The sequence below is a fragment of the Nyctereutes procyonoides genome, unplaced genomic scaffold, assembly GCF_905146905.1.
Source record: "Nyctereutes procyonoides isolate TBG_1078 unplaced genomic scaffold, NYPRO_anot_genome, whole genome shotgun sequence".
Taxonomy (NCBI): Eukaryota; Metazoa; Chordata; class Mammalia; order Carnivora; family Canidae; genus Nyctereutes; species Nyctereutes procyonoides.
Window position 1 is genome coordinate 8232689 of NW_026575030.1, and position 26553 is coordinate 8259241.

The following is a 26553-nucleotide window of genomic DNA, read 5'->3' on the forward strand; positions in this document are numbered from 1 at the left end:
AGACTGGTCAGAAGGGTGGAATGGGAGCCAATCCCTTCCTTTTTTTAATGCTGTCCCTCTTTTCCCAGCACTGACCAGGCCTAGAAGCAGGGGTAGTGGGATGGACAGATACTGAAGCTGTCACACTGCCTGGAGGAAAGGCAGAGAAAGTCAAGGAATAGGGCTGGTTCTGTGCTATCCCAGAGGCCACCACTCACTCCCATGCTATTTTGGGGGACCCCACCCTGTCACCTGGCCCTTCTGCTCTGCCCCCGACATGGCCCCCATGTCAGGGGGAACCCTTTACCTCTCCAGACAGCCATCTGCTAGCGAGTCATTTGCCTCACTCATCATCTCCCCAGGGATTAAGGATATGCCAAGAGGGTGTCCGCTACTCGGCCTCAACCTCTGGCCACCAAGGAGATACCTAGGAAAATCTGGGATTCTGCAATGCAAAAGACCAGCCCAGACTTGATGGCTGGTACTGCACCCAGACTCTTGGCTGTGCCGGGTCTTCCTATGACAGCAAAATGACAGTCACTTCCTCCTTATGATTCCTAAACCATTTCTGCTTCTCCAGCAATCTTGCTGACGAGACATGTTCTAAATTCCACTGATTCAAGACTTTCTATTCTTACCAAGAAAGTATAACAGCAATATATCCCCAAACATGCCTGACCACACATGGAACCTTAGAAGGCACGCGGAGGCACACGATGGGCAGGGATCACCCAACCTGCCAATTGTTCCTGATTCTCAGCCAGGCACGCCCCTCCTGGTCATGTGAGATTCTTCAGGCCCCAGAAACCCAGAAGGTCCCTCCCACAGAGCATCCTAGGGCTTTGCAAAGGAAGCCCTAACAGGGCAGCTCCTCTTTCCCTGTGTGAGCCCCTCGTCTAGAGCCCGGGGCTGTGGAGGAAGGAGAACCTGGCTTCTGGGACCCGTGAGTGGGGGAGAAGGCAGGAGAGAGCCATGCAGGGAAGGCGCCCAGCAGAGAGGGGCTGACATGGCTGGGCCTGGCCAGCTGCCCTTCGCCTTGGCTCAGTAGTCCTCCAAGCATGGCTCCCAGACCAGGAGCAGCAGCAGCCCCCCTGTTAGAAACACACAGGGGGCACCTGGGGGGCTCAGTGGTTGAGCGGCTGCCTTCAGCTCAGGTCATGATCCCGGGGTCCTGGAATCAAGTCTTGCGTCAGGCTCCCTGCGGGGAGCCTGCTTCTCCCTCTGCCTACGTCTCTGCCTCTCAATCTGTGTCTCTGATAAATAAATAATCTTTGTTTTTTTTTTTTTTTTAAAGGAAATTTGGAGGGATGAGGCCCAGCAATCTGTGTTTTAATAAACCTGGGTGATTTTGGTACAGAATGGTGGGACAGGTGAAACCGGACGGGGATGGGCAGTAAAGTCCAGTCCTGGCTGTCCACTGGGTTAAATAAAGAATTTTATGAGGGCTCTCTGGCAGTAATGAAGTCAAACCAACATCTAACTGGGAGATGCAGACTACCTGTGATACTCTCCCCCTTTCTCAAAACATGGCTCTTAGAAAAGAGAGAAGTGCCCTGGTTTTGTTAGTGGTCGTTTTTTTTTTTTTTTTTTTTTTTTTTTTTTTTTTTGCGTTTTGTTTTGTTTTGTTTCCTTCTCAGCAGCTGGAAAAGTCTCTGGTCCGGAAGAAGTGTAGCTATTTTGAAGGTCCTCGGGTAAAGTCACAGGGAAGCTGCCTGCCTGCCTAATTGAGCCAAATAATTTAATTTCTCCATTTGGTTAAGGGGAAAGAGCATCTTGCTTTTCCCCAAGCAGAGGTCTCCCTCCTCATCAACACACCCCCCTACCCCTGAGGAGAGAAAGGAGGGTCTTAGTCGGCATCTGTTGCCCTTGGACCCTCTCCCGCCTCCCACTTCTTTTTGGTGTGGGGACTTAGGGCGGTCTCCTCTGGAACTCAGTCCCCATCAAAAGTCAAGGAAGCACAACGACCTCTGTTTCGTCCTATTTGCCTTTTCGGTGATCCCTGAAGCCAGGAAGGGGACAGGTTTGTAAAACCCGCCTTCAGGGCAGAGAAAAAGGGTTGCCCGGGGTGCCCTGTGAAGGTCCCCTCCCGTTTACACTTACTGAGGGCCTGCAAGACCCCGACCTTTCACAGATACTTTCTTCCTTGCCCCTGGCTCAGAGGCGTTAAACAAGCAGCCCAAGGCCACACAGCGGGTGCTGAAGGCAGCAGAACCGGGCCCGGGCCTAGACCCTCCGGACCTTACGGCCTCTTCCGGACAAGCCGGGCCTGGAACCGACTCCCCTGGCGCCGGCCCGCCCTCCCTTGAGGAATCCGGGCCCCGGGGAGGTGGTCGCCGCGGGTCCTCCGCCCTCGGCCCCGGGGGACCCTGCCCTCCCCGCCCCCCCGTCCTGCGCCCTCCCCGGGGCTCCTCCGCGCCGCCCGCGCTGACTCAGCGTAAAGCGAGCCGCGCCCGCCCCGGGCTCCCGGGCTCCCGGGCTCCGCTCGGGTCGCCCCCCGCCCCGCCCCGCCCCGCCCCGCCCCCCGCCTCCCCGCCCCGCCCCCGGGGAGAGGTCCGGGCCGGAGCTGGCGGGGCCGCCGCAGAGCCGCTGGAGGGCGCGGGCCGGAGCGCGGCCGGGGCGGGCGCAGCATGACGGCCATCGCCGTGCAGGTAACCCGGGCCCGGCGGCGCCGCGCGGGCTGCGCCCCTCGGGAGGCGGGAGCGGACTTTGCGCGCGGAGCCCGGCCCAGCCGCGGCGGGGTGGGCGCGCGGGGGCCGAGTGCCCCGTGGTGCCCGCCCTCGGTTGCAAGCTTGCGGGGCGCGGAGGGAAGTGGGCGGGAAGCAACTTGGGGAGCCCGCTCCCCCACCCCGGGGCCGCCCCTGCGCGCGGTCTCCTAGGGCCTCTGCTCGCGGCCGTGGCTCCCAAGCTTCTTGGGGGGGGTTTCTGCTTCTCTTTGGGGTCCCCAGTAACCATGGGGGGGTCCCTCCTTTTTAAGAAGGAGAGGCGCATCCGGGGTGGAGGATGGACACAGTCCACTTGCAAAAGGGAGGCTTGTCTTATGTAAGGTGAGGATTTGTCTCGGGGGAAGCCAGAACTTTCTGGGCAGGGGCTAGAAAGACCGTCTCCCAGACGCTTCTGGGGTGCCGGGACGGGGACCCACTCGCGGGGCGCGCGGATGCTTAAGAGAAAAGCTGCCGGGCGGCAAGGGAGCCGCATCCCCCTGAAGGCTCGAGGTCTCAGACGGGGAGAAGATGTTTTTGTTGGCCGAGAAAGCTGCCCGTTCCTGCCGCGTCCCCTGGGCGCGCTGCCGTCCAAAGGCAACTTGGTGGCGGGACCGCCGGGTCCCCTGCGAGCGAGCCGCTTCCCCGAGGAGGCGGTTGCCGGCCCGCCCGGTCCGAGTCTCCTGGCCCCACCGTCCTAACGACTAGAGAGGCTCAGAGAGGCGCGTTGACTTTGGGCGCAAACGCCCAGCCTCCACCCCTGCCCCAACACCGACTCCCGTACGTGCGCCTTCACCCAGTTTATGGACGAAATAACTGAGGCTCAGAGCGAAGTAGCCCGCCCACCGCAGGCAGCCAAGCGACAGAATCGAGGTCCGGCGCTCGGCTGCTTACTCCAAGTCGTACTTGCCCTTTCTACTTTTTACTAACGAGAAACCCTCCCCGCCGGGCACCCCCGGACCCCATCCACTCAGGGCGCGGCCGCTCGGGGGAGCGGGGGCGGGTCGCAGCGAGCCCCTCCTCTTTGTTCCGGACCAGAATGCGGAGTCTCGAGGAGGGAGCGTCCGGGACAGCCCCTGGGAAGAAGGGGACCGGGAGGGAGGAGGGTGGGACCGGGTGTGGTCGCTGTCCTCCCGGAGCCCGCGGTCCAGCTGCGGAGAGAGGCTTGTAAACAAGGATTTAGAAGACAGATCGGGAAGTGGGGGCTAAATTAAGAGGTGCAAAGGCTGCAGGCTGGGTTAACGGGCGGGGGCGTCGTGTGCGGGGCCTGGAAGACTGGCAGCAGGTGGGGGGCCTCGGTGGTGGCGGAGCGGGAGGGGGCAGGGGCGAGCGGGGCCCCGAGGCTCTGCCCCAGGGGTGGGGCGCGCCCCAGGCTGTCCCTGCCTGACTGCGGTTGCTGCTCTTCAGAAGCGCCTTAAAGCCCTGCCAGGGGCTGTTCTAGGCTCTTGTGATAACTCATTCCAGCCCCACCCACCCACCCACCACCACTGGGAGGGAGATGCCCTATCTTCATGTATAGGCGAGGAAACCCAGTGGAAGGGGATACATGCATGCCAGAGGACGCATAGCCAAGAGCAGGCTGGCTGGGGGCGTGCAGGCAGGCGTGGGCTATGGTTCCAGGGATGGTGGCAGGAAGCTGGCCAAGATATTTCTAGTTGGGATGCCTGGGTGGCTCAGCGGTTGGGCGCCTCCCTTCAGCCCAGGGCTGATCCTGGAGTCCCGGGATCGATTCCCACATTGGGCTCCCTACATGGAGCCTCTGCCTGTGTCTCTGCCTCTGTCTCTCTGGTGAATAAATAATCTTAAAAAAAAAAAAGATATTTCTGGTTGATCATGATAGGGGCCTGACCGGGGCCTGCACGGAGTGGGCAGTGATTCTAGAGGCAAGTAATGGGAGGGAGGGCTGGGGATGTGAGGAAGGAATAGTGAGCAGGACCCGTGAGTGGTTTGAGGGGTTGAGGGGAGCAGGTGGGGTCCAGGAGTGTAGAGAAAAAGAAGACCTTGGGATTGGACTCAGTGGCCCAGGAGTGTCAAGTGACCCTGCCCTACAGCTCATAGAAATCATTAGGGGTTAGAGATGGAAAAGAGAAACATTTTTTTCATGGAGAAGAGATTAGTGTCTTGGCCCGGGTCCCCAAGCCCGAGGCCCTCAGGCAGGGGCAGGACTAGACAGTCTTGATTCCTCTTGTGCATTGGCCTTCCGCTGACCACACTGCCACCCGCGCCCCTCCACGAGGTGGTTTCAGGCCCTCTGTCACTGACAGCCAGCAGAGCAGCTCGAGTGTAGTGCAGTGTAGTTAGGAATGAAGACTCCAGTCTGCGTTATTATTGTTGTCATGTTATCAGTAGGCCCCCAAGCACCTTTCCATACATGATCTCACTTAATCCTTGGGAGTTTTCTTGCTGATTAAAGAGTTTAAATGAAGCCAGCTTTGAAGTTGGGAGGGGGAAGAAATGAACTGACATGAACTGGCTCCTCTTTGATCCCAGTGTGATGTCTGAAGGACTGGAGGCCAAAGTCCAGTCTGCCCAGGGCAGGTGGGGCCGAGTGAGGGACAGTGCATACCTGTTCTCTAGTTCCTGGGTCCTCTGGTGTTTTGTGACTTGACTGGGGCCTTGCCTCTGGGGCTCTCCTATTCCAGGACCTTACCAACCAACTTCTAGGAGCCTTGTAACCTGGCCAGGTAACTTCGTGGCTCCCACTCTCCTGCAGCAGTCGCCAACTCTCATTTTGTAGATGGGAAACCCAGGGCCACAGAGGTTCAGAAGCCACCCAAAGACAAAGGCCTTGAATGGTTTGTAGACAAAGGTTTCCTTAGTTTGCTTCTTAGCAGTAAAACCGTTTTTTTCTGATGAAAGCCAGCACAGACACCTAGGCTACCGGTGTCTTCAGCAGGTAAGAAGTACCTGTTGTGGTTGAAGTAGGGAAGTGATCCTAGCTGGCCAGCCCAGCTTCTCCTGCTCCCCCTACTTAGCACCTGGAGGCCGCTTAGCAAACAGGGGGTCACAGTTTGAGAACCCCAGCCGACTCCACCACAGTGTTCTTTCGAAGGTCCTGGGCTACTTTTGTCTGGGGATGTGAGTTGGGGCCCTGATCCCACCTCGGCATCCATCCCTCTGTACTCTCTACTCCTTTTCCCCACCAGTAGTAATGAGCCCCTGATAGGAATGCCCCATACTTGGAAGGCCCCAGTTTTTATTGGCTGAATGCATCCCGCACCCTGCACATTATACAGTTGTCCAGGCAGCCGGAACAAGCTTTGTGATTTAGGTGAGTGATCTTGGGGGAAGTCATCTGACCTCTGCATGACATAGTTTCCCTCTTTACACACCCCCTGTGGAGCTCCCTGCTCTCCCACCTCACAGGTTTGAGTAAAACAGGTCCCTGCTTAGGCAGAAGTGCTGAAAACAAACCAGGTTCTTATTCGTGTATGGGGCGGGGTGGGGGTGGGGGGGCTGAGATTTAGCAGTAGCTTCTGCTCCGATGGGCAGGTTAGCAGGCACCCTGATGTTCCTGCTGGGTCTCTGACCACAGGAGTCTCCCAGGAGCATGGCTTTGCTTTCTGTCCCTCACTGAGAGGTGTTACTGACTTGCCTCTGGAAGCTTCCATTTGCACATGGTATAAGGTGCCCCCCATAGTCCCTGTTCAGTTTCCCAGCAGTGAGAGCTGCACATGAGCTGCCTGCTTTGCTTGCCTCCCAAACTGAAGTGTAACCTGGGCTGCTTCTGTATACACTGTAAAGGATAATTTATGACCAGGTAGGAGACTTATTTAAAGGGAGCTTCTGATGGAGGTGACAGTGGTTGCAATGACCATTTTTCCTGTGGCTTCTCAAGCTCTCACTGGGCCTCACTGAATGCCCAGGTCAAGCTCCTGTGCCATGTACCAGGGATGCAGCAGTGCCTACTTGGGAGGCCATGCCCTCCTAAGTACAACTGTGGTCAGAACAGTGAAGAAAACGGCGCCTGACGGGAGGAGTCCTGGTTTGGGTTGGGTCAGGGAGGCAGGCAAGATCTCTGTGAGAAAGGGACATTTCCATAAAGACATGAAGAATGGAGAAAAGGAGGTAGCCTGGAAAAGAAGTTTTCAGGTGGAGGAGCCAGTAGGTCTGAGGAAGAAAGTTCTAGGCTTATCCTTAGGTCTGGAAAGAGGGCTGCTGTGTCAGAGCAAGGGGGCCAGGAAGAGTGTGCTGGGGGGTGAAGTTGGAGAGAGAGGCAGGGCAGAAGGTGCAGGTCTTGTGGGTAGTGGTAAGGAGTTTGATTCTTTGACATGCTTTTCTTTTTTTTTTGCTTTATGGTTGGGGATAGAACTCATGCCTGGGTGGCGTCCTGCAGCCATGAGATAAGGGACACCTCATTGGATGTCTGGCCCAGCTTGGCAGAAGAAAGGGGCAGGTGCACCCTTCAGGGCTGAAACTAGAGGCTCAGTGGCCTCCCCACACCCAGAAGCTTCTAGACAGACATCTTGATTGGCCAACTCTGGGAGGGGTGCAGGTTCAAGACTGAAGGGCAAAGTGCAAACACCACTTTGAGTACCAAGGAAAACAAGGTAATAACATGGAGTCTGGAACATGCAGAAGCAGCTGGGTGGAGATGAGAGTAAAACTGAAGTGTACTGGGAATGTAGCCTTGTATTAGAATGCTAATTAAAAAAAAAAAAGGAATACTAATAATCCAGTGCTGGGATTCTTGCCGTGTGTACAAAGAAACTCAGGGGGTACTGCAAGCTCAAGGTCACACGAGCCAGGCCTGACAAGTTTTCTGAATTCAGAACAGACTAGGATCTGCCAACCTGCTGGTCAGTAGAATTTGGATTTCTTATTCATGAAGATCATTGAAGAAAGAAAGGTCAGGGAACCTTTCGTGCCTGGTGAATAGTTGGACAGGCAGTGCTTCTAGGTCTTGAATGGAGGACGCAGCAGGTGGAATAGGGGAAGGACTCCCCAAGAAAGGTGAGTCGGCTGAAAGGTGAGGAGCTGGGAAAGAAGCTGCCTGCAAAGGTGGGCAAGGAGACTGCAGCTGAAAATGAGGCTTTGGGAAGCCGGGGACATGGTCAAGGGTTTTCCCTGCAGAGGTTGGAGGGGTAGAGCAGGGCCCTCCCTGACATGCTCTCTGGTGTCTTCCAGGCCCAGAGGCTCCTGGCCCAGAGGAGGCCCCAGCGGCCCTTCTTGGAATCCTTCATCCGGGCCCTCATCATTGTGTGTGCTGCTCTGGCCTTGGTCCTCTCCTCCGTCTCCATCTGCGATGGCCACTGGCTGCTGGCTGAAGACCGCCTCTTTGGGCTCTGGCACTTCTGCACGTCTTCCAACCAGACAGGGCCACTCTGCTTCAGAGACCTGAGTCAAGCCCGTGTGCCTGGGCTGGTGGTGGGCATGGTCCTGGCCCGCAGCGTGGGCGCCTTGGCCGTGGTGGTTGCCATTTTGGGCCTAGAGCTCCTCATGGTGTCCCAGGTGTGTGAGGACCTCCACTCGCGGCGCAAGTGGGCCATGGGCTCCATCCTCCTCCTCGTCTCTTTCGTCCTCTCCTCTGGAGGGCTCCTGAGTTTTGTGATCCTCCTCTGGAACCACGTTACGCTCATTGGCTTCACCCTGATGTTCTGGTGCGAGTTCACAGCCTCCTTCCTCTTCTTTCTGAATGCCATCAGTGGCCTTCACATCAACAGCATCACCCATCCCTGGGGCCAACCAAGGAAATTTTAGGCCTCTCGCCTACATCCGAGGACATCAGGTTCTACATGCAAGTGTGGGCAAGATTCGACTTTTCCAACATGTGACCTCTGGTGGGGGTAAAGGCAGGACAGTGACCTTGAAACTGCTGCTGCTTAGCCAATAACCTTTGGGTGGTTGGCCACAATCAGCCCAGTGGCCTTTGCAGCTGGCCTGCAGGGCCAGAGGCCAGGGTGCCTCAGTGCCACCAGCTGCACAGGCTTAGCCAAGTCATTAGGATGTTGATTTTAGAAGAAGTAACATATTTTAAAATCTTTTTCTTGGATCCTTCTTCTTGGGATGGGAATAGATTGGGAAGCAGCGTGGGTAACTGGTGCCCAGCTGCCTGCCCAGCTGACACTTGTTTTATTGACTGTGCTGGGATGGGGGCTGTCGGGTCTCTGGGGTCTCCTGGGGTTGCCCAGAGTGGATCATGCCTCCAGCTAAGCATATCCAGCCAGTGCCTCAGACTTCTCTTCCACCAGCTCAAAGGGCCTTTGGGCCCATCGCCCTGCCGTAGCTTCAGTCACGCTTGGAAGCAGAATTCAGGATTCCCTTGATTTTTTTTTTTTTTTGTACATACTTAGGTTTTCAAACCATTTGACTCCGTTTGAACCCTGCCCTTTGGGGCAGGGGTGGGGAGGGCATAATCCTTGAATAACTGTAGCCTCCAGCAGCCGGCTGTCCTGTCTGTGGGGACCCTGCCCTAAGCCCTTCCAGCAAGCTTCCCAGGGTGGCCTGCCAACCCTCCAAGGCAGTCCTCCCTGAGGCCAGCATGCCTGCGTGTCTGCTTCTGATGTGTCAGGACGGCCTCAGGGTACCACTTCTGATCCTAGAGCACATTTCCAAAGAGCACAGATCTGGACCTGCTAAATTCCAAGGGGTAAAGGGGACTTGCAGGGCCTTGAGTAATGATTAACAGCCTGCCCCGGGGGATGAGTGCGGGTGAAGGGGACCAGGAACCAGTGGAGATTTCCATCCTTGCCCACAGATGTGCATTTCTGTGCCAATTGCCCCCTTTCCAGTCTCTTCTCTGCCCCATAGCTGGGGTTTCGCCCCTCAGCCACTTCATTCCCCCCTTCCCTCTCCACCTGGGCCACACTGCTGCTGCTCCTGGCATGGGTTTGGGTCTCTGCCCCATCCTTGTCACTGAAGGTCCCCTTCCTGGCCTGGGCTGGGTGCGTTTATCTATCTCTTGGGGTTCTTCAAAGCTTTTCCAGTGGAGTCCATGGCAATCACTGAAGAAAGGTGTTACGGGCCAATCAGTTTTTCAGAGAGCAGAGCTCATCAACCCTATGGGCTGGGTTCTTAGCCCTGGCAAAGAAGCACCTGACCTTTCATTTCAAGAGCCTTCACCAGGCGCAAAGGGGTGACCTTGTCTGCAATGGGGAGGTGCAAAGGTGGGAAGCCAGGGCCCAGAGGGGGATGGCACTTGTCCGGGGTCACCCAGCAACAAGATGTCTCCTCTACATTTGAGCTCCTGTACACAATGCTTTCCCCTGAACACTGGTAGGCTTTGTTTTGTAAAAGGGCTCAAATGTTCAGTTCACTTTCATCCTCATGTGGCTGGTGGTGAGGGTGTGCTGATAAGGGGAACTGAGATCCAGAGATTAAAGGGGAGACATCCCCCAGAAGACCACCCTGTCCCCTGCCCAGGACTGAAGAAACAGATACAGGCTCGGAGAACAGGGATTTGACACCAAAGCCCTCAATGGAACTTCTGTCCCTTCTTGCTGGGTATCTCAGGCAAGTCACAGGACCTTAGTGAACCTGTTTCTTTTCTGTCCAGCGGAATCACACCCCCATTCCCAGAGGGATGCTTGCACCACACTAGGGTTACTAAGGAAGCTAGGGATCTTAGGACTGTCAGCCGTGCTGACTTGGGACAGATTAATCCAGCTGCCTTGACGCTGTAGGGGAAGAACTACCAGAGAGGTGACTTGTAGTGAAGGGTAGGGAGGGTCCACCTAGAGCCAAGGGTCTCCATTTCTCCCGTTTCCTGGGTGTTGAACTTATCCCTGAAAACTCCAGGAAGGGGTAGGGAAGCGAGTGGGAGGGTCCTCCTCCACCTGGTGTCTCAAGGGCAAAAAGAGTGGTCAGTTACAGACCAAACCCATCCCCACTACCATTTATTTCCCTGCCCTCTTCTGGAGCGCCCGAACTGCCCTTCCCAAATACAACAGACCCAGGCCCTCTCTTCCTGCCCCGTGGTCCCTCATGGTCTTCAGTTTTGAGGAACATATCACCTTGGGCTCCAACCCAAGGCCCAGAGGAGGGCTGTGATGGGTCCCAGGAGGAACAGATGTCTGCAGAGAACTGTCCTGCAGCAGTGTCTGGCCTTCTCACAACCTGTCTTGGCGTCTATCTGTCCTGTGACTGGCCCTGCTCCAGACCCTCAAATGACACTGGCCCTGTAGGTGGCCCGGCTCTGCTCTGAGGTGCTGGCCTTGGTGCTGTGGGTGAAGCCAGTGAGGCCGCTGGTGCCATTGCTGAAGGAGGTGCTGAGGGCCACGGGGCGCAGGAGGAGCTCGCGGAGATGCCACTGCTGCCACTTCTTCTGCACCTCCAGCTGCACCTGGCCCAGAGACCAGCCATCAGTTGGGGAAGACAACTCACCTTGTCCCCAGAGCCCCATTCACTGCCCCCTCAGCACAGGCCCTGCCTTTCCTGCAGGCCACTCAGATGGACCCCTTCCAGCTCCAATATCCAGTGGGGATCGAATCCCCTCACCTTATCTGGACACTTTGACCTGCCACCTTACTGCACGTGTCCTGAAGAAGGGGCTTGGGGTTATTTTATGAATTGCAGAATGACATCCAGATCATGACCTGGGACCACCGGACCCATTCCCATAAAGCCAGCCTAGCTCAGAACTTAAATCTGGGGACCTTGGAGTGGCTCTTTGGATATTAATTTCACGGTCCCCAAGCTGTAGCAGCCCAAACCTTTGAAGCCAGGCTTCAGGGCTTGAGTTCTGGAAAACAGGTTATTCCCCTTCAAGTGTGGTGAACCAGATAAATGGTCAACAGTCACAGGAAGGCCCGACTTGGGTAGAATACTGTATTCAACTGTTGGTTGCATGGCTTGTGTGTCCCCCCCCACAAATGCTCTGGGCAGGGAGCAGAGAGACTGCAAGGTAAGTGTGCAGCCCTCCAAAGAGTCAACGATTATTTGGAGGTCAGTGAGCACTGAGCTTTAGGGATTGCATCATCGAGTCACTCATTTTACAAATGGGGAGACTGAGGCCCAGAGGAGGGCAGTGACCTGGATGACCCATCAGGCAAGCATCAGAGCCATTGGGAACCAGGGTTCTTGTTGGGGTGCCTGCAACTTTTGCTCTAGTCCCAGGACTTGCTCAAGGATAAGAATTACCTGGAATGCTTGTTAAACATTTTCAGGCTCTAACCCAGACATAACAATCCTTTTGTCGAATTAGAAGGGGGGGAGGGATGTGGTGTGGGTCGGGTAGGGCCAAGCAATTGTTTTAATGAGACCTGGTGCTTCAGTGCTTCCATGAAGTGGGCTCAGGAGACCTCCCCCTCCCAGACCACCCATCTCTCCCCACCACCCTGGTTTTCCAGGGAGCTTCTGAGCAGGAATCCGGTGGCTAGGGAGCTCCTCCATCTGGGCACCTGGAGAACACTCACCTCCCCATTGAGGAAGCAGTAAAGGACGGCCACCACCAGGCCCTGCAGAGGGGGCAGAGGCAGCAGGGGGTCAGTGCAGGTGCTCGGGCACCCGGCCTCCTTCCTTCAACCTCTTCCCTATGTCCTTAAAATTGTCAGCCCCAGGCTCACTTCTCCCCAGAGAGTGCCCCAGAGCCTTCCCACACCTCTCACTCCAGGGGGGACTGGGGCTACTTCTTGGGGGGGGCCCACAGTGCCCCTGGCTGTGCTGGCATCATCTGGCACAGGCTCAGCTCCTTGGGGCAGGGGCAGGGTCCAGCATGGGGCATTGCATGCATGTGATTTCAGCGCAGAAGCTGCTAACCTGGGCCTGTGGAGACCCGGCAAGTCACCAGAATTAGTAAGGCAGGCCGTCTGGGAGAAGCAAGGAGTGGTGGCACCTGAAGTGCACCTGTCCCTCAGGTAGGGGGTGGGGACAGCCCATGTGAGACCCCCTGGGCCCTGTGTGGGCTCATTTTCAAGATAAGCTGGAAACCTGGAGATGTTCCAACACAGGCAACTATTCAAACTGAAACACAAGCACGTGAGCATGATGTCAGAACAAAACCCGCATGTAGGTCCGGGCCAGTGAGGTATGACTCCCTGTTTATGTCACCTTGGTTAGGGACCTTGGGGCTATACATACTTACGTTCCTTGGTGTGGTGGGGGTGTGTACCTATCAGGACCCTCGCTCTCCAGTCTCTAGGGTTCCTGTTTCCCAGTGGCGCCTCCCCCTGCCCCCAGTCGTGGCTTGGAGCTTTGCCAGGGCAGGGACTCCAGTCTCAAGATGCAGGATTGAGGCCAAGAGGCCTGCTTGGGGCCATAAGCTATGGGGGGGGGGGGTCCTCCACAGTGCTTTTGCTCATCTCAGGGACACACCTCCAGCCAGCCTGCCCTTGCTTCTGCCCTGAGGCTTCCCTAGCTGGTGAGCACCCTGGCCCTCAGAGGCCTGGGTGTCATAGCTCTGACCTCAGGGGGCCCTAAACCGCACCCTCCCCCCCAACCCCCGACACTTCCCAGTCCCATCCAAGCCTGCCCTCACCTACTTACTACATTGGAAAGGACCCAAAAGAATGATGAGCCAGCCTGACTATGGTGGGCTTAATATGTACCATTGCTCAGGGCTAAGGTCATTTTTAACAAGAGTTAGTGACAGACCTCAAAGAATTATCAGGCATCGAGGACCACTGCAGAACAGGGACTATTTGGGGGAGGTGGGCAGCAGGAACACTTACACAAGGTACCAATCTCTAAAGTCTGTAGCATGTTAGCATCACGTGGGAGCGTTTGCCTATGTTGCACTCCATACCCAAGTCCAAATGTCTGAGGATGGAAGCCCCAGCAGCTTTGAAAAATCCCAGATGGTTCTAACAGGTATTCCCAATTGGAAACCACCATCAGAGGGTGTGAAAGGCTTTGGGATGAAATGGAACAGGATGTGGTGTGCCACCTGGCTTGCATACTTGTGGGGCTCTGGTTTCCAGGTGTATCACTGAATCCTTGCCAAAGCCCGAGCTGGAGGTCAGGCTGCTGGCTGTGGGTGTGGCCCCTCTCACTGGGCCCAGGAGTGCCTGTGCTGCCAAGATCCTGGGACACATTTTCACAGTTCAGGTGAGGGCAGGAGTCCTGGGTGAGGGAAAGCTAGTTGTACCCCAGGTATCTAGAGCTGTCTCCCACAGCTGACAAGTTAAAGAAATTCCACAGTGTTTATACAATCATTAAAAAATGAAGTCTTGGAAGAATTAATGACATAGGGAAATGTTCACCACAGGTAAGATAGAGATATTGGGACAAGCAAGATAAAAAAAAAACACATGCAGCGTGACCTCAATTTTACGGGACGTGTATACATGTGTATGTGTCTTCCTGCAGAGAAAAGGGACGAGTAAACCCACTGTCATTTTAACAGGTTATTTCTGCAGTCATGAGATTGTGGATGATTTCCTTTCTTAACTATTCCTTATTTTCCAAATTTCCTATATTAAGTATCATTTCTACAATCAGAAAAAAGCTAATCAACTTGCGTCTCTAAAGGAACAGGATGGTGATAATGTTTGTGGTTCTGGGTATGTTTTTCCTTAAGCCCGATCTTTTCGAGATACATACTTGCATATTTACATTTGAGAAGAATCATCCCTTTGGCTTAAAATGATGGGGATGGGATGGAGGGAACAGATGGGGACAGAGCTGGAACATGCTGCACCTTGAGCGGGCAGTGGTCACATGGGGGTTCACTACTATTCTCTTCACTTTAATATGTGAAGACATTCTCTACAATACAGACTTTTAAAAATAGACACATAGAGAATATATATGTGTAATATATAATAAACTGATAACATGTTTGTGAACAAGGGTTCAAAAAACCTCAAAGATCTGTTTTCTGCATAAACATGGACACATTAGGAAAGTGCTTTTGGTTTTGTCTCGACAAGCCATTTCCTTAGAAGCCGAATGGCCTTCCGCTGACAGTCCTCAACCCCAACCACAAGCCCCAGCTCCAGGGGACAGGAAGTCGGTTCCCTTTCTCGGCTGGGAGGCTGACCTGGGTCTCCTTGCTCGCAGTGTAGTGTGGTCACTACTCATTTCTGGAAGCCAGGCCAAGGCCTTCCATCCTTGTGGACCTGGAATCCCCTACCTGCTAATGGGCCATCGTGACCCAGGCCTCCTGGCATGTTACAAGAGCAGGTGGGCATGAAAACTCCCTGGTCCAGAAACAAAGAATATGGATTATGCAAGAGGCTGGGTTCCCTGGAGGCCTGGGGCACTGGCAGGGAGCTCCGGGCAGAGGAGAGAAGCTCAGGGAGGGCAGAGGGGACAGCCCCTGGGTGGCTAGGGCAAGACCTAACTGCTCAATAATGTGTCTCCAGTAATGTGTCCTGCCTGAAACCTGAAAGTGACAGGAGGATGACCCTGACTCACCCACTCGCCCTGAACTGAACTCAGGGACCGAGGGAGACTCAGGGTCCCGTCCTGAGACCAAAGCCTCTGCCATGAGGAGGACTCTTCAGGATAATCAGTGCGGTTGAGGACAGCTTGGCTTCTTGAGGAACAGCCACTGGGAGAAATTTCTCTCAGGCCCCCAAGCCTTTAATGTCTAGGCTTTTCCTGAGAATTGGCTTGTTCCCATCTATGGATATTACAAATTTTGGAACAGATTGCTTTGGCTACTGGGGAGCTCCAAACCAAATGTATGACCCATCTCTCCCACCTTCGTGGCACTCTATTGGATTTGCTTCTCTGTATGAACTCAGTTTGGGTTTTTATATTATTTTTTCACTGATTCTTCATCTACTTATTATTTTTTTAATCCTCTGTGTGGTTTTCCTGAAAGCTACATCATATTATTTTTGGAAGGAGACAGCTATGAGAGTGTAAACAAATAACATTCTGAAGTTTGGGATTCATGTGAAGAGTCCTTCTGTCTGAAGGTGTTTATTATTTGCTTTTTGTTGTTGGAGTTTTTTGTTTTTGACTATTCTTTTTTTTTTTTTAGCCTGACAACATCTTATGAGTTGGGGGTAGGTGATTTCCCCCTTCACTTTCCTTCCTTTTTTTTTATAGTTGGTTTTTCTTTTTGATACATTGTGTGTGCACATAGTTTCAAGGAGTCAAATGATTCTCATCAAAACAAGGGCAGCCTCCCAACACCCCTGCCCCCATTTCCTGTTCCTCAGAGGCAGCTACTTGGAATTCTCTTTGCAGCTTCTGAATAATATGCTGATGCTGCTCCTTCTGGATTTTTCAGTTTGGGGCATTTCATGGACTTCCCAGAATGAAGAGTTTATTCTCCTTCAGATGCCCTCCCCCGCCCCCCATTCCCACAATGCTCTTGAAAGAGAGAACCCCCAAGAGTCACAGTCCTTGAAGCTTACCTGGAAGGAACCAAGGGCCAATTCAAAGAACAACTGGACCTCCATGGCGTCCTCTGGGGAGAAGGCGAAGATGATGTAGTGGACTCCAAAGAGCGGGATCAGCAGGAGGGTGGACTTGGCCAGGCGCCTGCAGACAGAGACCCACTGTCGTGTCCCGTCTACTCCCCACAGGCACAGCTCCGCACACCCCAACCTACCTCATTGTAGGAGTCCTGGAGTGGTGCCCCAAAATCTTTGTGGTTTTATCTTTCATTTTGGAGAATGTCCAACTCCCACGTACCCATCCCCCAGGGCCAGTCCCCTAAGCTTTCTGATCGTGCACCCATCGGGAAAAGAAATTTGAACACATAGCCACCCAAATAACTTTATTATTTATTAATTACATGCATAAGTCATCAAACCTGTTATTCACAAAGCCAGCATTCTTAATTTTTTGATAATAACTATCTATAAGGAGACATTCTTTTATTTTCTTCCCAGATTGTGGTTGCTAAATTTAGAGATAAAAAATACAGGATGCCCCGTTCAATTTGAATTTCAGATAAACAATGGATAATAGTTTTTTTGGACAAAGTGCTAAGACACTATTTGTTGTTTATCCAAAATTCAAACTGAACTGGGCATCCTCTATTGGGCAACTTTATCCTGGATCCCCAGCTCTACCCTACTGTGGAGCCCACTGCCCTAAAGGTGTCCTGGAGAATCTGTCACCAAGTAATCACGTCACTACCAGATTCTCAAAGCTCAGAACATCACAGAGAAAGTCTTGGTTGGACACTGATTTATCTTTAACTATTCTGTTTTGAATTATGTCTCCTCCAGCCAAATACACAAATTGAAGTCCTAGGTGCAAGACCTTAGAAATACCTACCTGTACAAGCACGTAGGGCCCATAAAAGATGATTGAGCTAAAATAAGGTCATTAGGGTGGGACCTTAGTCCAATCAGCTGGTGTCCTTGTAAGAAGAGGAGGTGACACCAAAGATGCCCACACACAGACAAAAGGTCCAGTAAGGACACAGGGGAGAAGGCAGCCATCTACAAGGCCAGGAAGGAAGCCTTAGAAGAAACCAAACCTGTGAACACCTGAATCTTGGGTTTCCAGCCTCCAGCACTCAGAGAAAATAAATTTCTCTTCTTTACATCATCCAGTGTGTGGTTATTTTTTTACGGTGGCCCTAGCAAGCTAATACGGCATCTCCCTTTAACATCTTTTAAAGGTTTTAAAGTATTGTTGGATCCCACATCTTGAAAATCTGATGAAACCTAGAGTCTTTCTCCCCTGAAAAATACACATACCTGTTCAGATTTCTCTGAATTTGGGCCTCTGAAGCCCTAGCGTTTCCCCAAACATAGATGTCTGTTTCCTGGGATCCTGAGAGATTTCCATCTTCCCACCATTGGGCAATGTCTAAGGCTTCCCAGTGGGCCCATCCCTCCCCATCCCTATTCCCAAGAACATTGTAACCTTGGAATCAGGGCCAGTTGGGTAAACCATAGGTGCTCTGTAAATATCTGCTGACTGGCTGAGTGACACTCAGCCTTTGCCCTCTACTTACTTATAATGGTTCATTTCTTTTCCTCTTGTTTCTTGGGTTCTAAGTTTTCTCATCAGGATTCTTAGAATGTTTATAAAAAGGATGAAGTTAATCTGGAAAACACAAGAGGGACATGGGGCTGAAGGTGATTGCCACCTCTCCTGGCCCTGGCCCCTGGGAGAAGGTCGGAGAAGGCATTGCAGACCACACTCAGGGTGCATATCACTGCACCACCCTGCCCTCCAGGTATCTCCATGGGCCCGGAAGAACAAGCTGTCTGGAGATGTTGACTGACACAGCGCCTGCTCCAGGCACTGGCTGCAGGAGCTCTGAGGTCGGCTCATTTGGGGCAGAGATGGCTCACACTGGGAGTGCATTGGACTCCCTCGGGGACCTTGTTAAAAGGCAGGTCACCGGTGACCTGAGAATCTGCATTTCTTTCTTTTTTAAATTTTTTTTAAGATTTTATTTATTTGACAGAGAGCACAGCAGGGGGACCAGCAGGCAGAGCATACAGAGACACAGGCTCCCTGTTGAGCAGGGAACCATATGTGGGGCTCAATCCCAGCACCCTGGGATCATGACCTGAGCCAAGGGCAGACCCTTAACTGACTGAGCCACCCAGGCATCCCTGAGAGTCTGCATTTCTTTTTTTTTTTTTTTTAATTTTTATTTATTTATGATAGTCATACAGAGAGAGAGAGAGAGGCAGAGACACAGGCAGAGGGAGAAGCAGGCTCCATGCACCGGGAGCCTGATGTGGGATTCGATCCCGGGTCTCCAGGATCGCGCCCTGGGCCAAAGGCAGGCGCCAAACCGCTGCGCCACCCAGGGATCCCGAGTCTGCATTTCTATTAAGCTCCAGATAATGCCCAAACCAGTCCCTGACTACTTTGAGTAGCAAGGCTTTCTTCCAGCAGAGACTCTTAAAGTTCTGGGGGCAAGTCGGGGGTGGGGAGGCTCCCTCCATCAGGGGTTACAGGTCAGCAAATCTGGGGTGGGGCCCAAGAATTTGCATTTTTAACAAGCTTCCAGGTGATGCTGAAGCTGCCAGTCTGGGGACCACACTTTGAGTACCACTGCCTCAGAGCCTTCTAGAATCACTTTGGAGTTTAATAACCAACTCCAGGAAGCCACCCTTGATTACCTCTCTTTCCTGATACATTGCAGTTAAGGGGTCATGTTGGTGTGCAAGCACTTGAAATATTTGAGGGAGGCTAAACGCATGCATCTGTCAAACTTGGACATGTATCTACTTATCTGCCAATTCAATCATAACTTCCTCAAGGACAAGAATGTAGTCTCATTATTTTTTTTGTGTCCTTTTCCCCAAGCCCAGTGCCAGAATGTTATAAAAGTGCCCACGTGGCAGCCAGCCGGCACCTCTCCACCTCTCTCACCCACCCACCGGCTACAGCACCATTTGCAGAAGCAGGGATCCATGGAATCGCCCAGCCAGGCACCCTCATTGTTCACACAACCAGACTGGGGCCTGGGAATGCTGGCCAAAAGACAAGGATTAGTGATCTGTCCAGGACTCCTAGCCCAGCTTGCCTCTTCAGCAACATTGCTTCTCAGCTTGTTGTTTGTTTATGCATCTTGCTCACAGCTGACTATGCATGGCCTAAATGAATAAAGGTTATTTTACTTTCATTTATTTGTTTTGTCTTAGAGTTGCATTTTGATTTTATAGGGAGCACTGAAAGGCAAAAAAAAAAAAAAAGAAAAAGAAAAAAAGAAAGAAAGAAAGAAAAGAAAAGAAAAACATCTTTAAGAGCCCAAGAATGAGTCTTAAATAGTGAAATTTGATGCCCTTGACCTACTGGTTAGGAGATTTTTTTTTAAGTTCTTATTTATTAATTTAAGTAATCTCTACCCCCAACATGGGACTTGAACTCATGACCTGAGACCTAGTTGCATGCTCTTCTAATTGAGCCAGCCAGAGGCCCCTGTTGGGAGATATTTTGCATCAGGAGTGCCCACCAAACATCACTAGTCTGGTGAAACCCACCAGGGCACGGGGCCCATCGCCCCTCAGCCGGAGTTCTCATGGGCTGGGCTGTCAGATGCCCACAATGATGGTAGGGAAACTGGCCTAACTGAATGAGGAAAGACCGCCTATGGGAATATTATGCGGCCATAGCACATTGGCTGGTCAAATAATTTCAAAGAACATGGGATAGCTCACATCTATTGCTAAGGTTGGCAACTGAAAACTAGTATACAAAACTATATTGAGCATTTGGAAAAAAAGTATGTGTGCTCAAAAAAAAAAAAAAAAGAGGAAGGAAAAGTACATGTGTATTCCAGTGTGTCTTGGTGCTAAAAGTTCATGTGGTTTTATTCCCTTTTTGAAAAAAGGTACATTTTGTATCTTCCAAACTTTTTTACATGAATTCTATTTTGGAAAAAAAAAAAGTAAAGTAAAAAGAAGGGGTCCCAGAATGGCCCCCTCCTCCCAACTGCTCCTGGAAGGTCACAGCCAGCCAGTGGAAGTGGGGTGGGGGTGTGTGGAGGTGGCCACTGCCCTGTGCTGCATGCTTTCCCCCTCCAGTGAGCCCATGAAGGACTCCTCCTGTCAAATGGTCCTGCAGCCGTGCCTGGTGTCCCTTGGAGCCTTGCACACAGCTGAGGGGCTAATTCCTTCCAGGGGATAACCCCAGGGTGTCCCCATCTTCTGCCCACCTATTTCCTATCCCTTCCCACAGGCTCAGCTCCAGGCCTGCCAACTCTGACTGCAGAGCAGAAGCACCTGAGAACTTTGACATCCAATGAGCGCTCAGGCCCCACCCCAGAACAAAAAAAAGCCCAAATCTATCAGAATTTTTAAACAGCTCCCAGGTGATTCTGAAGGCCAGCTCAGTTGAGACACTCTGAGCTCCCCGTCCATGAGACTCACTCCTGTATCTCCTCCCTGGAAGCCACCCCTCAAGGCCTGCCCCTCCCCACCCCAACAGCATCCCAAAGACCCAAGACCAAGTTTCACTCGGCTTTCCTCAGCCCCAGTGATTTTTCTGTTTAACAAGAGCCTGCCTGGAAAAAAGATCAGGACCCAAAGATCTGAAGGAGGGATTTCAGGCCAGTTTAGGGCAAGGAGCTCTGCTCACCACATTTTAGTGGCTACTCACAGACCAAAGAGAGTTATATCAACTTTTGCTTCCTAAGTACACCTCATCTCACTCCTGTCCACCACCTACCATTCTCCCATCCATCATCTAGACCCTCAAGGCACTGGCCAATCTCGGGAAGCTCTGTGGTTTGTCCCTCCCAGCTCCTGGAGGGAGTGATGCTAGCCCTGTCCTTTGGCCTTCTGTCCAGGTCAGTCACCCTTTCCATCTCTCCCCCTGGAGGATGGCTACTCACCAGGATGGAGAGGATCACGGGCCCCCGAATGACCCACCAGATGGACTCATTGGCATTGACATCCCAGCACCTGTGGAGGGGTGGCCAGGCATGGTTAGGAGTGGAGAGCCAAGGTGACCAGGAAAGACCAGTTCCCCACGCTGGTGGCCCTGAACCCTGTGGGTGTGTGCCCAGGACTGTTCTAACTGACCCTGTTCTGCTGCCCAGGAGCGTTTCTGAGGGCACTGGAGCAGCTCCCTATCCCTGTGCATGTCCAGTGAGTGTCTGGGGCAGTAGATTGTACATGGAACCTGAGAGCCAGAAGATCCCAGAGCCCAAAGCCAGCACAGTGACAAACTGCCAAGAATGGCCAGGCAGGTGACATCAGTGAGTGAAGGGGCTGGGTGACTGCCATGTGACCTCAGGACCCTGGGACACCAGGTGAAGGGAGTACTTGGCAAACTGGAGAGCATGAGTGTGGCCTAAGGCAACCCCAACTCTGCTCCCGCTGATTTTTGCCTCAAGGGGAAATGAGAGATGTTGGTAGAACGTCTCATGTTTTCCAGAGAAGCTAAAAATCCCGATTAAAAAAAAAAATCTAATTCACCCAATGAAAATAATTACTTTGAAACAATTATTTGGGAGGCACATTTGGACTGCAAGACACCGGTAAGCCTCATACTGGCTCGGGTGCATCAGTGTGCCAGTGAGCAGCTGCCTCTATTCTGTCACGCTGCCTCACTTTGTCCCGGCTTTCTTTCTTTCTTTTTAAAGATTTTCTTTATTTATTTATTCATTCATGAGAGACAGAGAGAGAGGCAGAGACATAGGCAGCGGGAGAAGCAGGCTCCATGCAGGGAGCCCGACGTGGGACTCGATCCCAGGACCCCAGGATCACGCCCTGAGCCGAAGGCAGAGGCTCAACCATTGAGGCAGCCAGACGTCCCTCCCCAGCTTTCTGTCAAGATTCTCTCTGCGTGCCTACTTCCCAGCAGACCCACCTGGGTTTACCTCCATCCTCAGAGCCTGGGATCTTTAGAGAACAAAGTTAGATCTCTTTATCCCCATCAGGGGTTACGGGAATACAACTGTGCCCACCTCTGTTGGACTCTCAAACACCGGGGTGTAGGGAGGAGCAGAGGAGAGATACCCCAGGAGGAAGGAAAAGCCAGGTTGGCCCAGAGCTCCCTCTCTGAGCGGCACCTGCCTGGAATTTCACGGCTCCTGCCAGGCACCTGCAGGAGCTGATGGGGTGGGCAGGAAGGGAGGCAGGCCCAGGAGGGTGCGGGCGTGGTGAAGGCCACGACCCACACCACTAGCCCAGCACCCCGGGGTACTCGCCTGTGGCCCCCAGTTTGAAAAACAGGCCATTCCTAGAAGTGTCCATCATGCTTGAAGAGCTGGACAACATAAAATACACTCTTGTTACCTCTCCTTCAAACAGCTTACCCGACATCTTCCAGAAAGTGCCTGCTGATAGCCCACGAAGCAACAAAAATGGCCGGGGAACCTGAGGATTAAAAATAAAGGGAGGGGGAGAGGGGACTCAATTTTCAACACCCATACAGCAACAGGGCAGTGAGCCCGGCCTAGGAGTGAACAGGTGCCACAGAAACCCCCTTGGAAATCCTGTGCAAATGGGTAGACTCCTGCTTCTAGGGTACTAGGCACACACCAGGCAGAATCAGAAGGATCTTGAACACCACAGTGGGCTCAGGGTGTCCTGGGAGCCTGGGCCAGACCCGGCCGGCCCACTGCAGGGAGAGAAGGGGACAGTGATGACAGTGATGATCTACACCTGCGCTGTCCTGGGCAGTGGCTCCTCGCCACGCTTAGCCATCGAGTACTTGCTACGTGGCTGGTCCCAGTGGAGATGTGCTGTAAGTGCAAGATGCCAGATTTTGAAGATTTAGTAGGAATAACAGAATGTGTAATATGCTAATTTTATATTAATTATATGTTGAAATGATAATATTTTTACACCAGGCTAAAGAAAATATATTATTATTATTATTATTATTATTATTATTTAGAGATTTTATTTATTTATTCATGAGAGACACAGAGAGAGAGGCAGAGACACAGGCAGAGGGAGAAGCAGGCTCCCTGTGAGAAGCTTGATGTGGGACTCGCCAGCAACACCCCAGGATTACAGCCTGAGCCAAAGGCAGATGCTCAACCACTGAGCCACACAGGTGCCCTAAAATATATTATTGAGATTGATTTTACCTGCTTATTTTTACTGTGTTTGCTGTGGCTACTAGAAGATTTTAGGTTATACATGGCTCATTCTGTTTCTAATGGCCATGCTCACGTGCACCTGCACAGTAACAGCCCTGCCCCTGGGCTGCTCAGTTTTCAGACCTCCAGCAGCCAGGTTTACACCCTAGCCCCTCATCCCCAGGCAGAGAATTAAAGGATTTTTCTCTGGAAGAATCAAACAACCCCAGACAAAGGGTCTAGTGATCATGAGGCTGGGGACCCCCCAACACAGTGGCCACCTCCAGCTCCGTCTCCCTCAAGAGACATGACACACACACACACACCCCTCTACCCCACACACAAGATGTTCAGTCAGCACTGAAATGACTCATTCTTAAACATGAACAGACAGTCAAGGTCACGGACATCTGAGGAAAGCTGATTACATAAAAGACAAGGACCAAAATAATCAGAGAGAAGGAACTCAAAGGAAGCAGACCATGCAGGCTGCAGGAGGCACTTGAACAAAACAACTCTAAGGAGTATCATCAGAGAGATAAGAGGAAAGATTACATCTGCAAGACCCAAACAGGATGCTGAAAATAGGGAGCAGTCGGAGAACCAGGAAGAGGTCTTAGAAATTGAATATATGATAACCAAGATAAAAGACTCTATAGATGGGTTGGAGGATAGAGACCAGGAATTGCCCGGAAAGCAGAACACAAAGAGGATAATGAAAAGTAGGAGGAAAGACAGGAAAAAAATCAGAGGTCAATTCCAGGATGTGCGCCATCTGATGAAAAGTTTTAGAAAGAGAGGATAAAAACCAAGGGGAAAGAAATCGTGATGTAAGAACATTGTCTAAGAAAATGAAGGATGTGAGTTTCCAGATGAAAGGACCACCGGATGTCAGCGAAAAGGATGAAATCAGCTTGCTTGGGGGCACATCCCTAGGGCATTTCAAAACACAGGGCACAGAGAGAAGACCCTCCAGCTTAAGTAGAAAAAGATGAATAAAAATGCTCATGGGGGTGGGGGGAAGAATAACACAGCAGGGGTGCCTGGGTGGCTCAGCAGGTTAAGCATCCTCCTTTGGCTCAAATCATGATCTCGGGGTTCTGGGATGAAGTCCTGTGTCAGGCTCCCTGCTCAGCTGGAAGCCTGCTTCTCCCTCTCACTCTGCCCCTTACCCCTCAACCCCTGCTTACACATGCTCTCTCCCTCTCTTTCTCAAATAAATAAGTAAAATCTTAAAAAAAACAAAACAAAACAGAATAACACAGCACATCCTGTAGCATCAGATGCCCAAACAGAAAGCCTCCAAGATTCTAGGAGAAAACGAGTTTTTCAACCTAATTTCTATGCCCAGGAAAACTATGAATTTGGTGTGAAAGTTGAAAAAGATATTTTCAGATAATGCAATGCAAAAACATGTACCTTCCATGTACTCTTTGTTAGACAAGGACTAGAGTGTGTGCTCCAACACCACCAGGAGCAAACCGCAGAGGAGATAAGAAATAAAGGAATAGGCTATGTAGAGGAAAACGAAAGAAATTCTCAGCATGAAGGGTAAGAGAATTGAGCAAGTCTAGAAAACAACCAGCTCAAATAGAGCAGGAAGGCAGAAGTCTCTTAAAAGACCATTGTTGGGTCTGTTTGGTTAAATAGCATCCTCCCTAAGTTCATATCTACCCAGAACCTTAGAGCATGACCTGATTTGGAAAGAAGGTCTTTGCACATGTAATTAGGTAAAAGGAGGTCATAGGTCATATTTATAAGGAAGCCAGTCATATGGGGGCCCTAATCCAATATGGCTGGCATTCTTATAAGAAGGCCATGAGAGACACAGAGAGAAAGGACTCACAGAGGGAAGAAGGCCACATAAAGACAAAGGCAGAAATCGAAGGATGCATCCCTAAGCCAAAAACCACCAAGGACTGCCAGCAATGACCAGAAGCTAGAAGAGAGAGAGGCATGGGGCATTCCAGAAGGAATCAACCCTGCTTGAATCTTGATTTTGAACTTCTGGTCACCAGAACTGTGAGAGAATAAATTTCTGTTATTTTGAGGCACCAAGTTTGTGGCAATTTGTTTACGCAGCCCATAGGAAACTAAGACAGCAGGAAGAGTCCAAACAAATAGGAACTAATAGATTTCCTGTTGACATTGGATGATTTGGAAAACAGCCATAGGAGCGTCTTCTAGTTCTGTGGGAGAATTTGGGGGAATTAAGTACAGGAGCATAAAACAAGTAAGTCAATTAAAAGTGACTCCATAAAAAACAAAAGGTTAGACATTGGAAGTAAAATCATTGTACACAACTCGGCTCTGCAGTAAACATTTACGTAGACATACTGATATATACATCGAATAGGACTTAACCAAAAGTGGAAAAACTAGTGATAGGATGGAGGTAGTGGATGGAGAATTTTACATTCTTACTGTCCATCATTTAGAGTCAACCAATAGTGCCTCAGATGGACAAATCAGGGAATAGTAGAATCTTGTTTAGAAACACAAGAGTGAACATTAGAAGGACCGGCTAAGGAGTTGTATGGTGTCACCTCTGGATAGAAGTGGGGGCAAGAGACTGCATTTTGTCATCGTAAGTTTTGTGGTCCTATTTAATTCTTTAAACCAAGTATGTGCATGACTTTAATAAAAATAACATTTTTCCAAAAATTCCCTGCCTTATTTTTGGGTGCTTTGGGCAAAGAACATAGGTTCTGAAGGGCCACCTATTCATTGTTGTCTTCCATCTTTAACAGAGTGGGTGGAAAGTGGGAGAACCGATAATGGCTCGAGTTAGGGTTTCCCAGCGTGGTCTCCAGACTATCAGTATCAGAGTCACTGGGGCCTTAGTAGAAATGAAGAGTTTCTGGCTACACCCAAGGCCAACTGGCTCAGAGGCACAGGACATGGGGTCCAGCCAGCCAGGTTTGACACACCCTCCACGTGACTCTGATGCTGGCTCCCAACTCAGTGAGTGGGAGCTTGGTTCATCTTCCTAAAAGCCAAAGGTATCACCATTTTCTGGGTACAGGCTGACACCCCAGCCACCTTGAAAAAGTGTAAGTGTTGGATAAGTATTAAAAACCTTAAAAGTGGGCAGCCCCAGTGGCGCAGTGGTTTAGCACCGCCCGCAGCCCGGGGTGTGATCCTGGAGGCCCAGGATCGAGTCCCACATCGGCTCCTTGCATGGAACCTGCTTCTCCCTCTGCCTGTCTCTGCCTCTCTCTCTCTCTCTCTCTCTCTCTCTCTTTCTCTCTCTCTCTGTGTGTGTGTGTGTGTCTCTCATGAATAAATAAATAAAATCTTAAAAAAAATAAACCTTAAAAGTGCTCACTCCTGATTTCAGCGATCCCAATTCTAGGATTCCATATTACATGGAAATAAGCCTAGCTCACAGAAATATTTGTCACTGTGCTATTTATAACAGTGGAAAATTAGAAACAACTTAAATATCCATATAATAGGTATTTGGCTAAATATGTCCATGGACTAGTTAAAAATGTTTATGGAAAGGGTAGAAAAATACAGAGTACG

The 26553-nt window shown here is 51.5% G+C and overlaps 2 protein-coding genes across 3 annotated transcripts in view; one reads left to right on the top strand and one right to left on the bottom strand.

The window, feature by feature from the left end:
• The first annotated feature begins 2558 nt into the window (after positions 1–2558).
• TMEM37 (transmembrane protein 37) lies at positions 2559–8660 on the top strand. Its single transcript, XM_055316427.1, has 2 exons — positions 2559–2627; positions 7806–8660. The coding sequence occupies exons 1-2, from the start codon at positions 2607–2609 to the stop codon at positions 8376–8378; spliced, it is 594 nt and encodes a 197-aa protein (XP_055172402.1). The 5' UTR covers positions 2559–2606; the 3' UTR covers positions 8379–8660.
• A 108-nt stretch (positions 8661–8768) lies between these two features.
• The window catches only part of SCTR (secretin receptor), a 73683-nt gene continuing 55898 nt past the window's right edge, over positions 8769–26553 (bottom strand). The window contains exons 8-13 of one of the 2 annotated variants that reach the window (XM_055316424.1): positions 22255–22315; positions 20827–20896; positions 17485–17576; positions 15926–16052; positions 12032–12073; positions 8769–10959 (exon numbers count right to left, since the gene is read on the bottom strand). In XM_055316424.1, coding sequence (XP_055172399.1) covers positions 10780–10959; positions 12032–12073; positions 15926–16052; positions 17485–17576; positions 20827–20896; positions 22255–22315 — 572 coding nt within the window. In that variant the 3' untranslated portion in view covers positions 8769–10779. The remainder of the gene's footprint in view (positions 10960–12031; positions 12074–15925; positions 16053–17484; positions 17577–20826; positions 20897–22254; positions 22316–26553) is intronic. The other variant, XM_055316426.1, reaches the window with a different exon arrangement.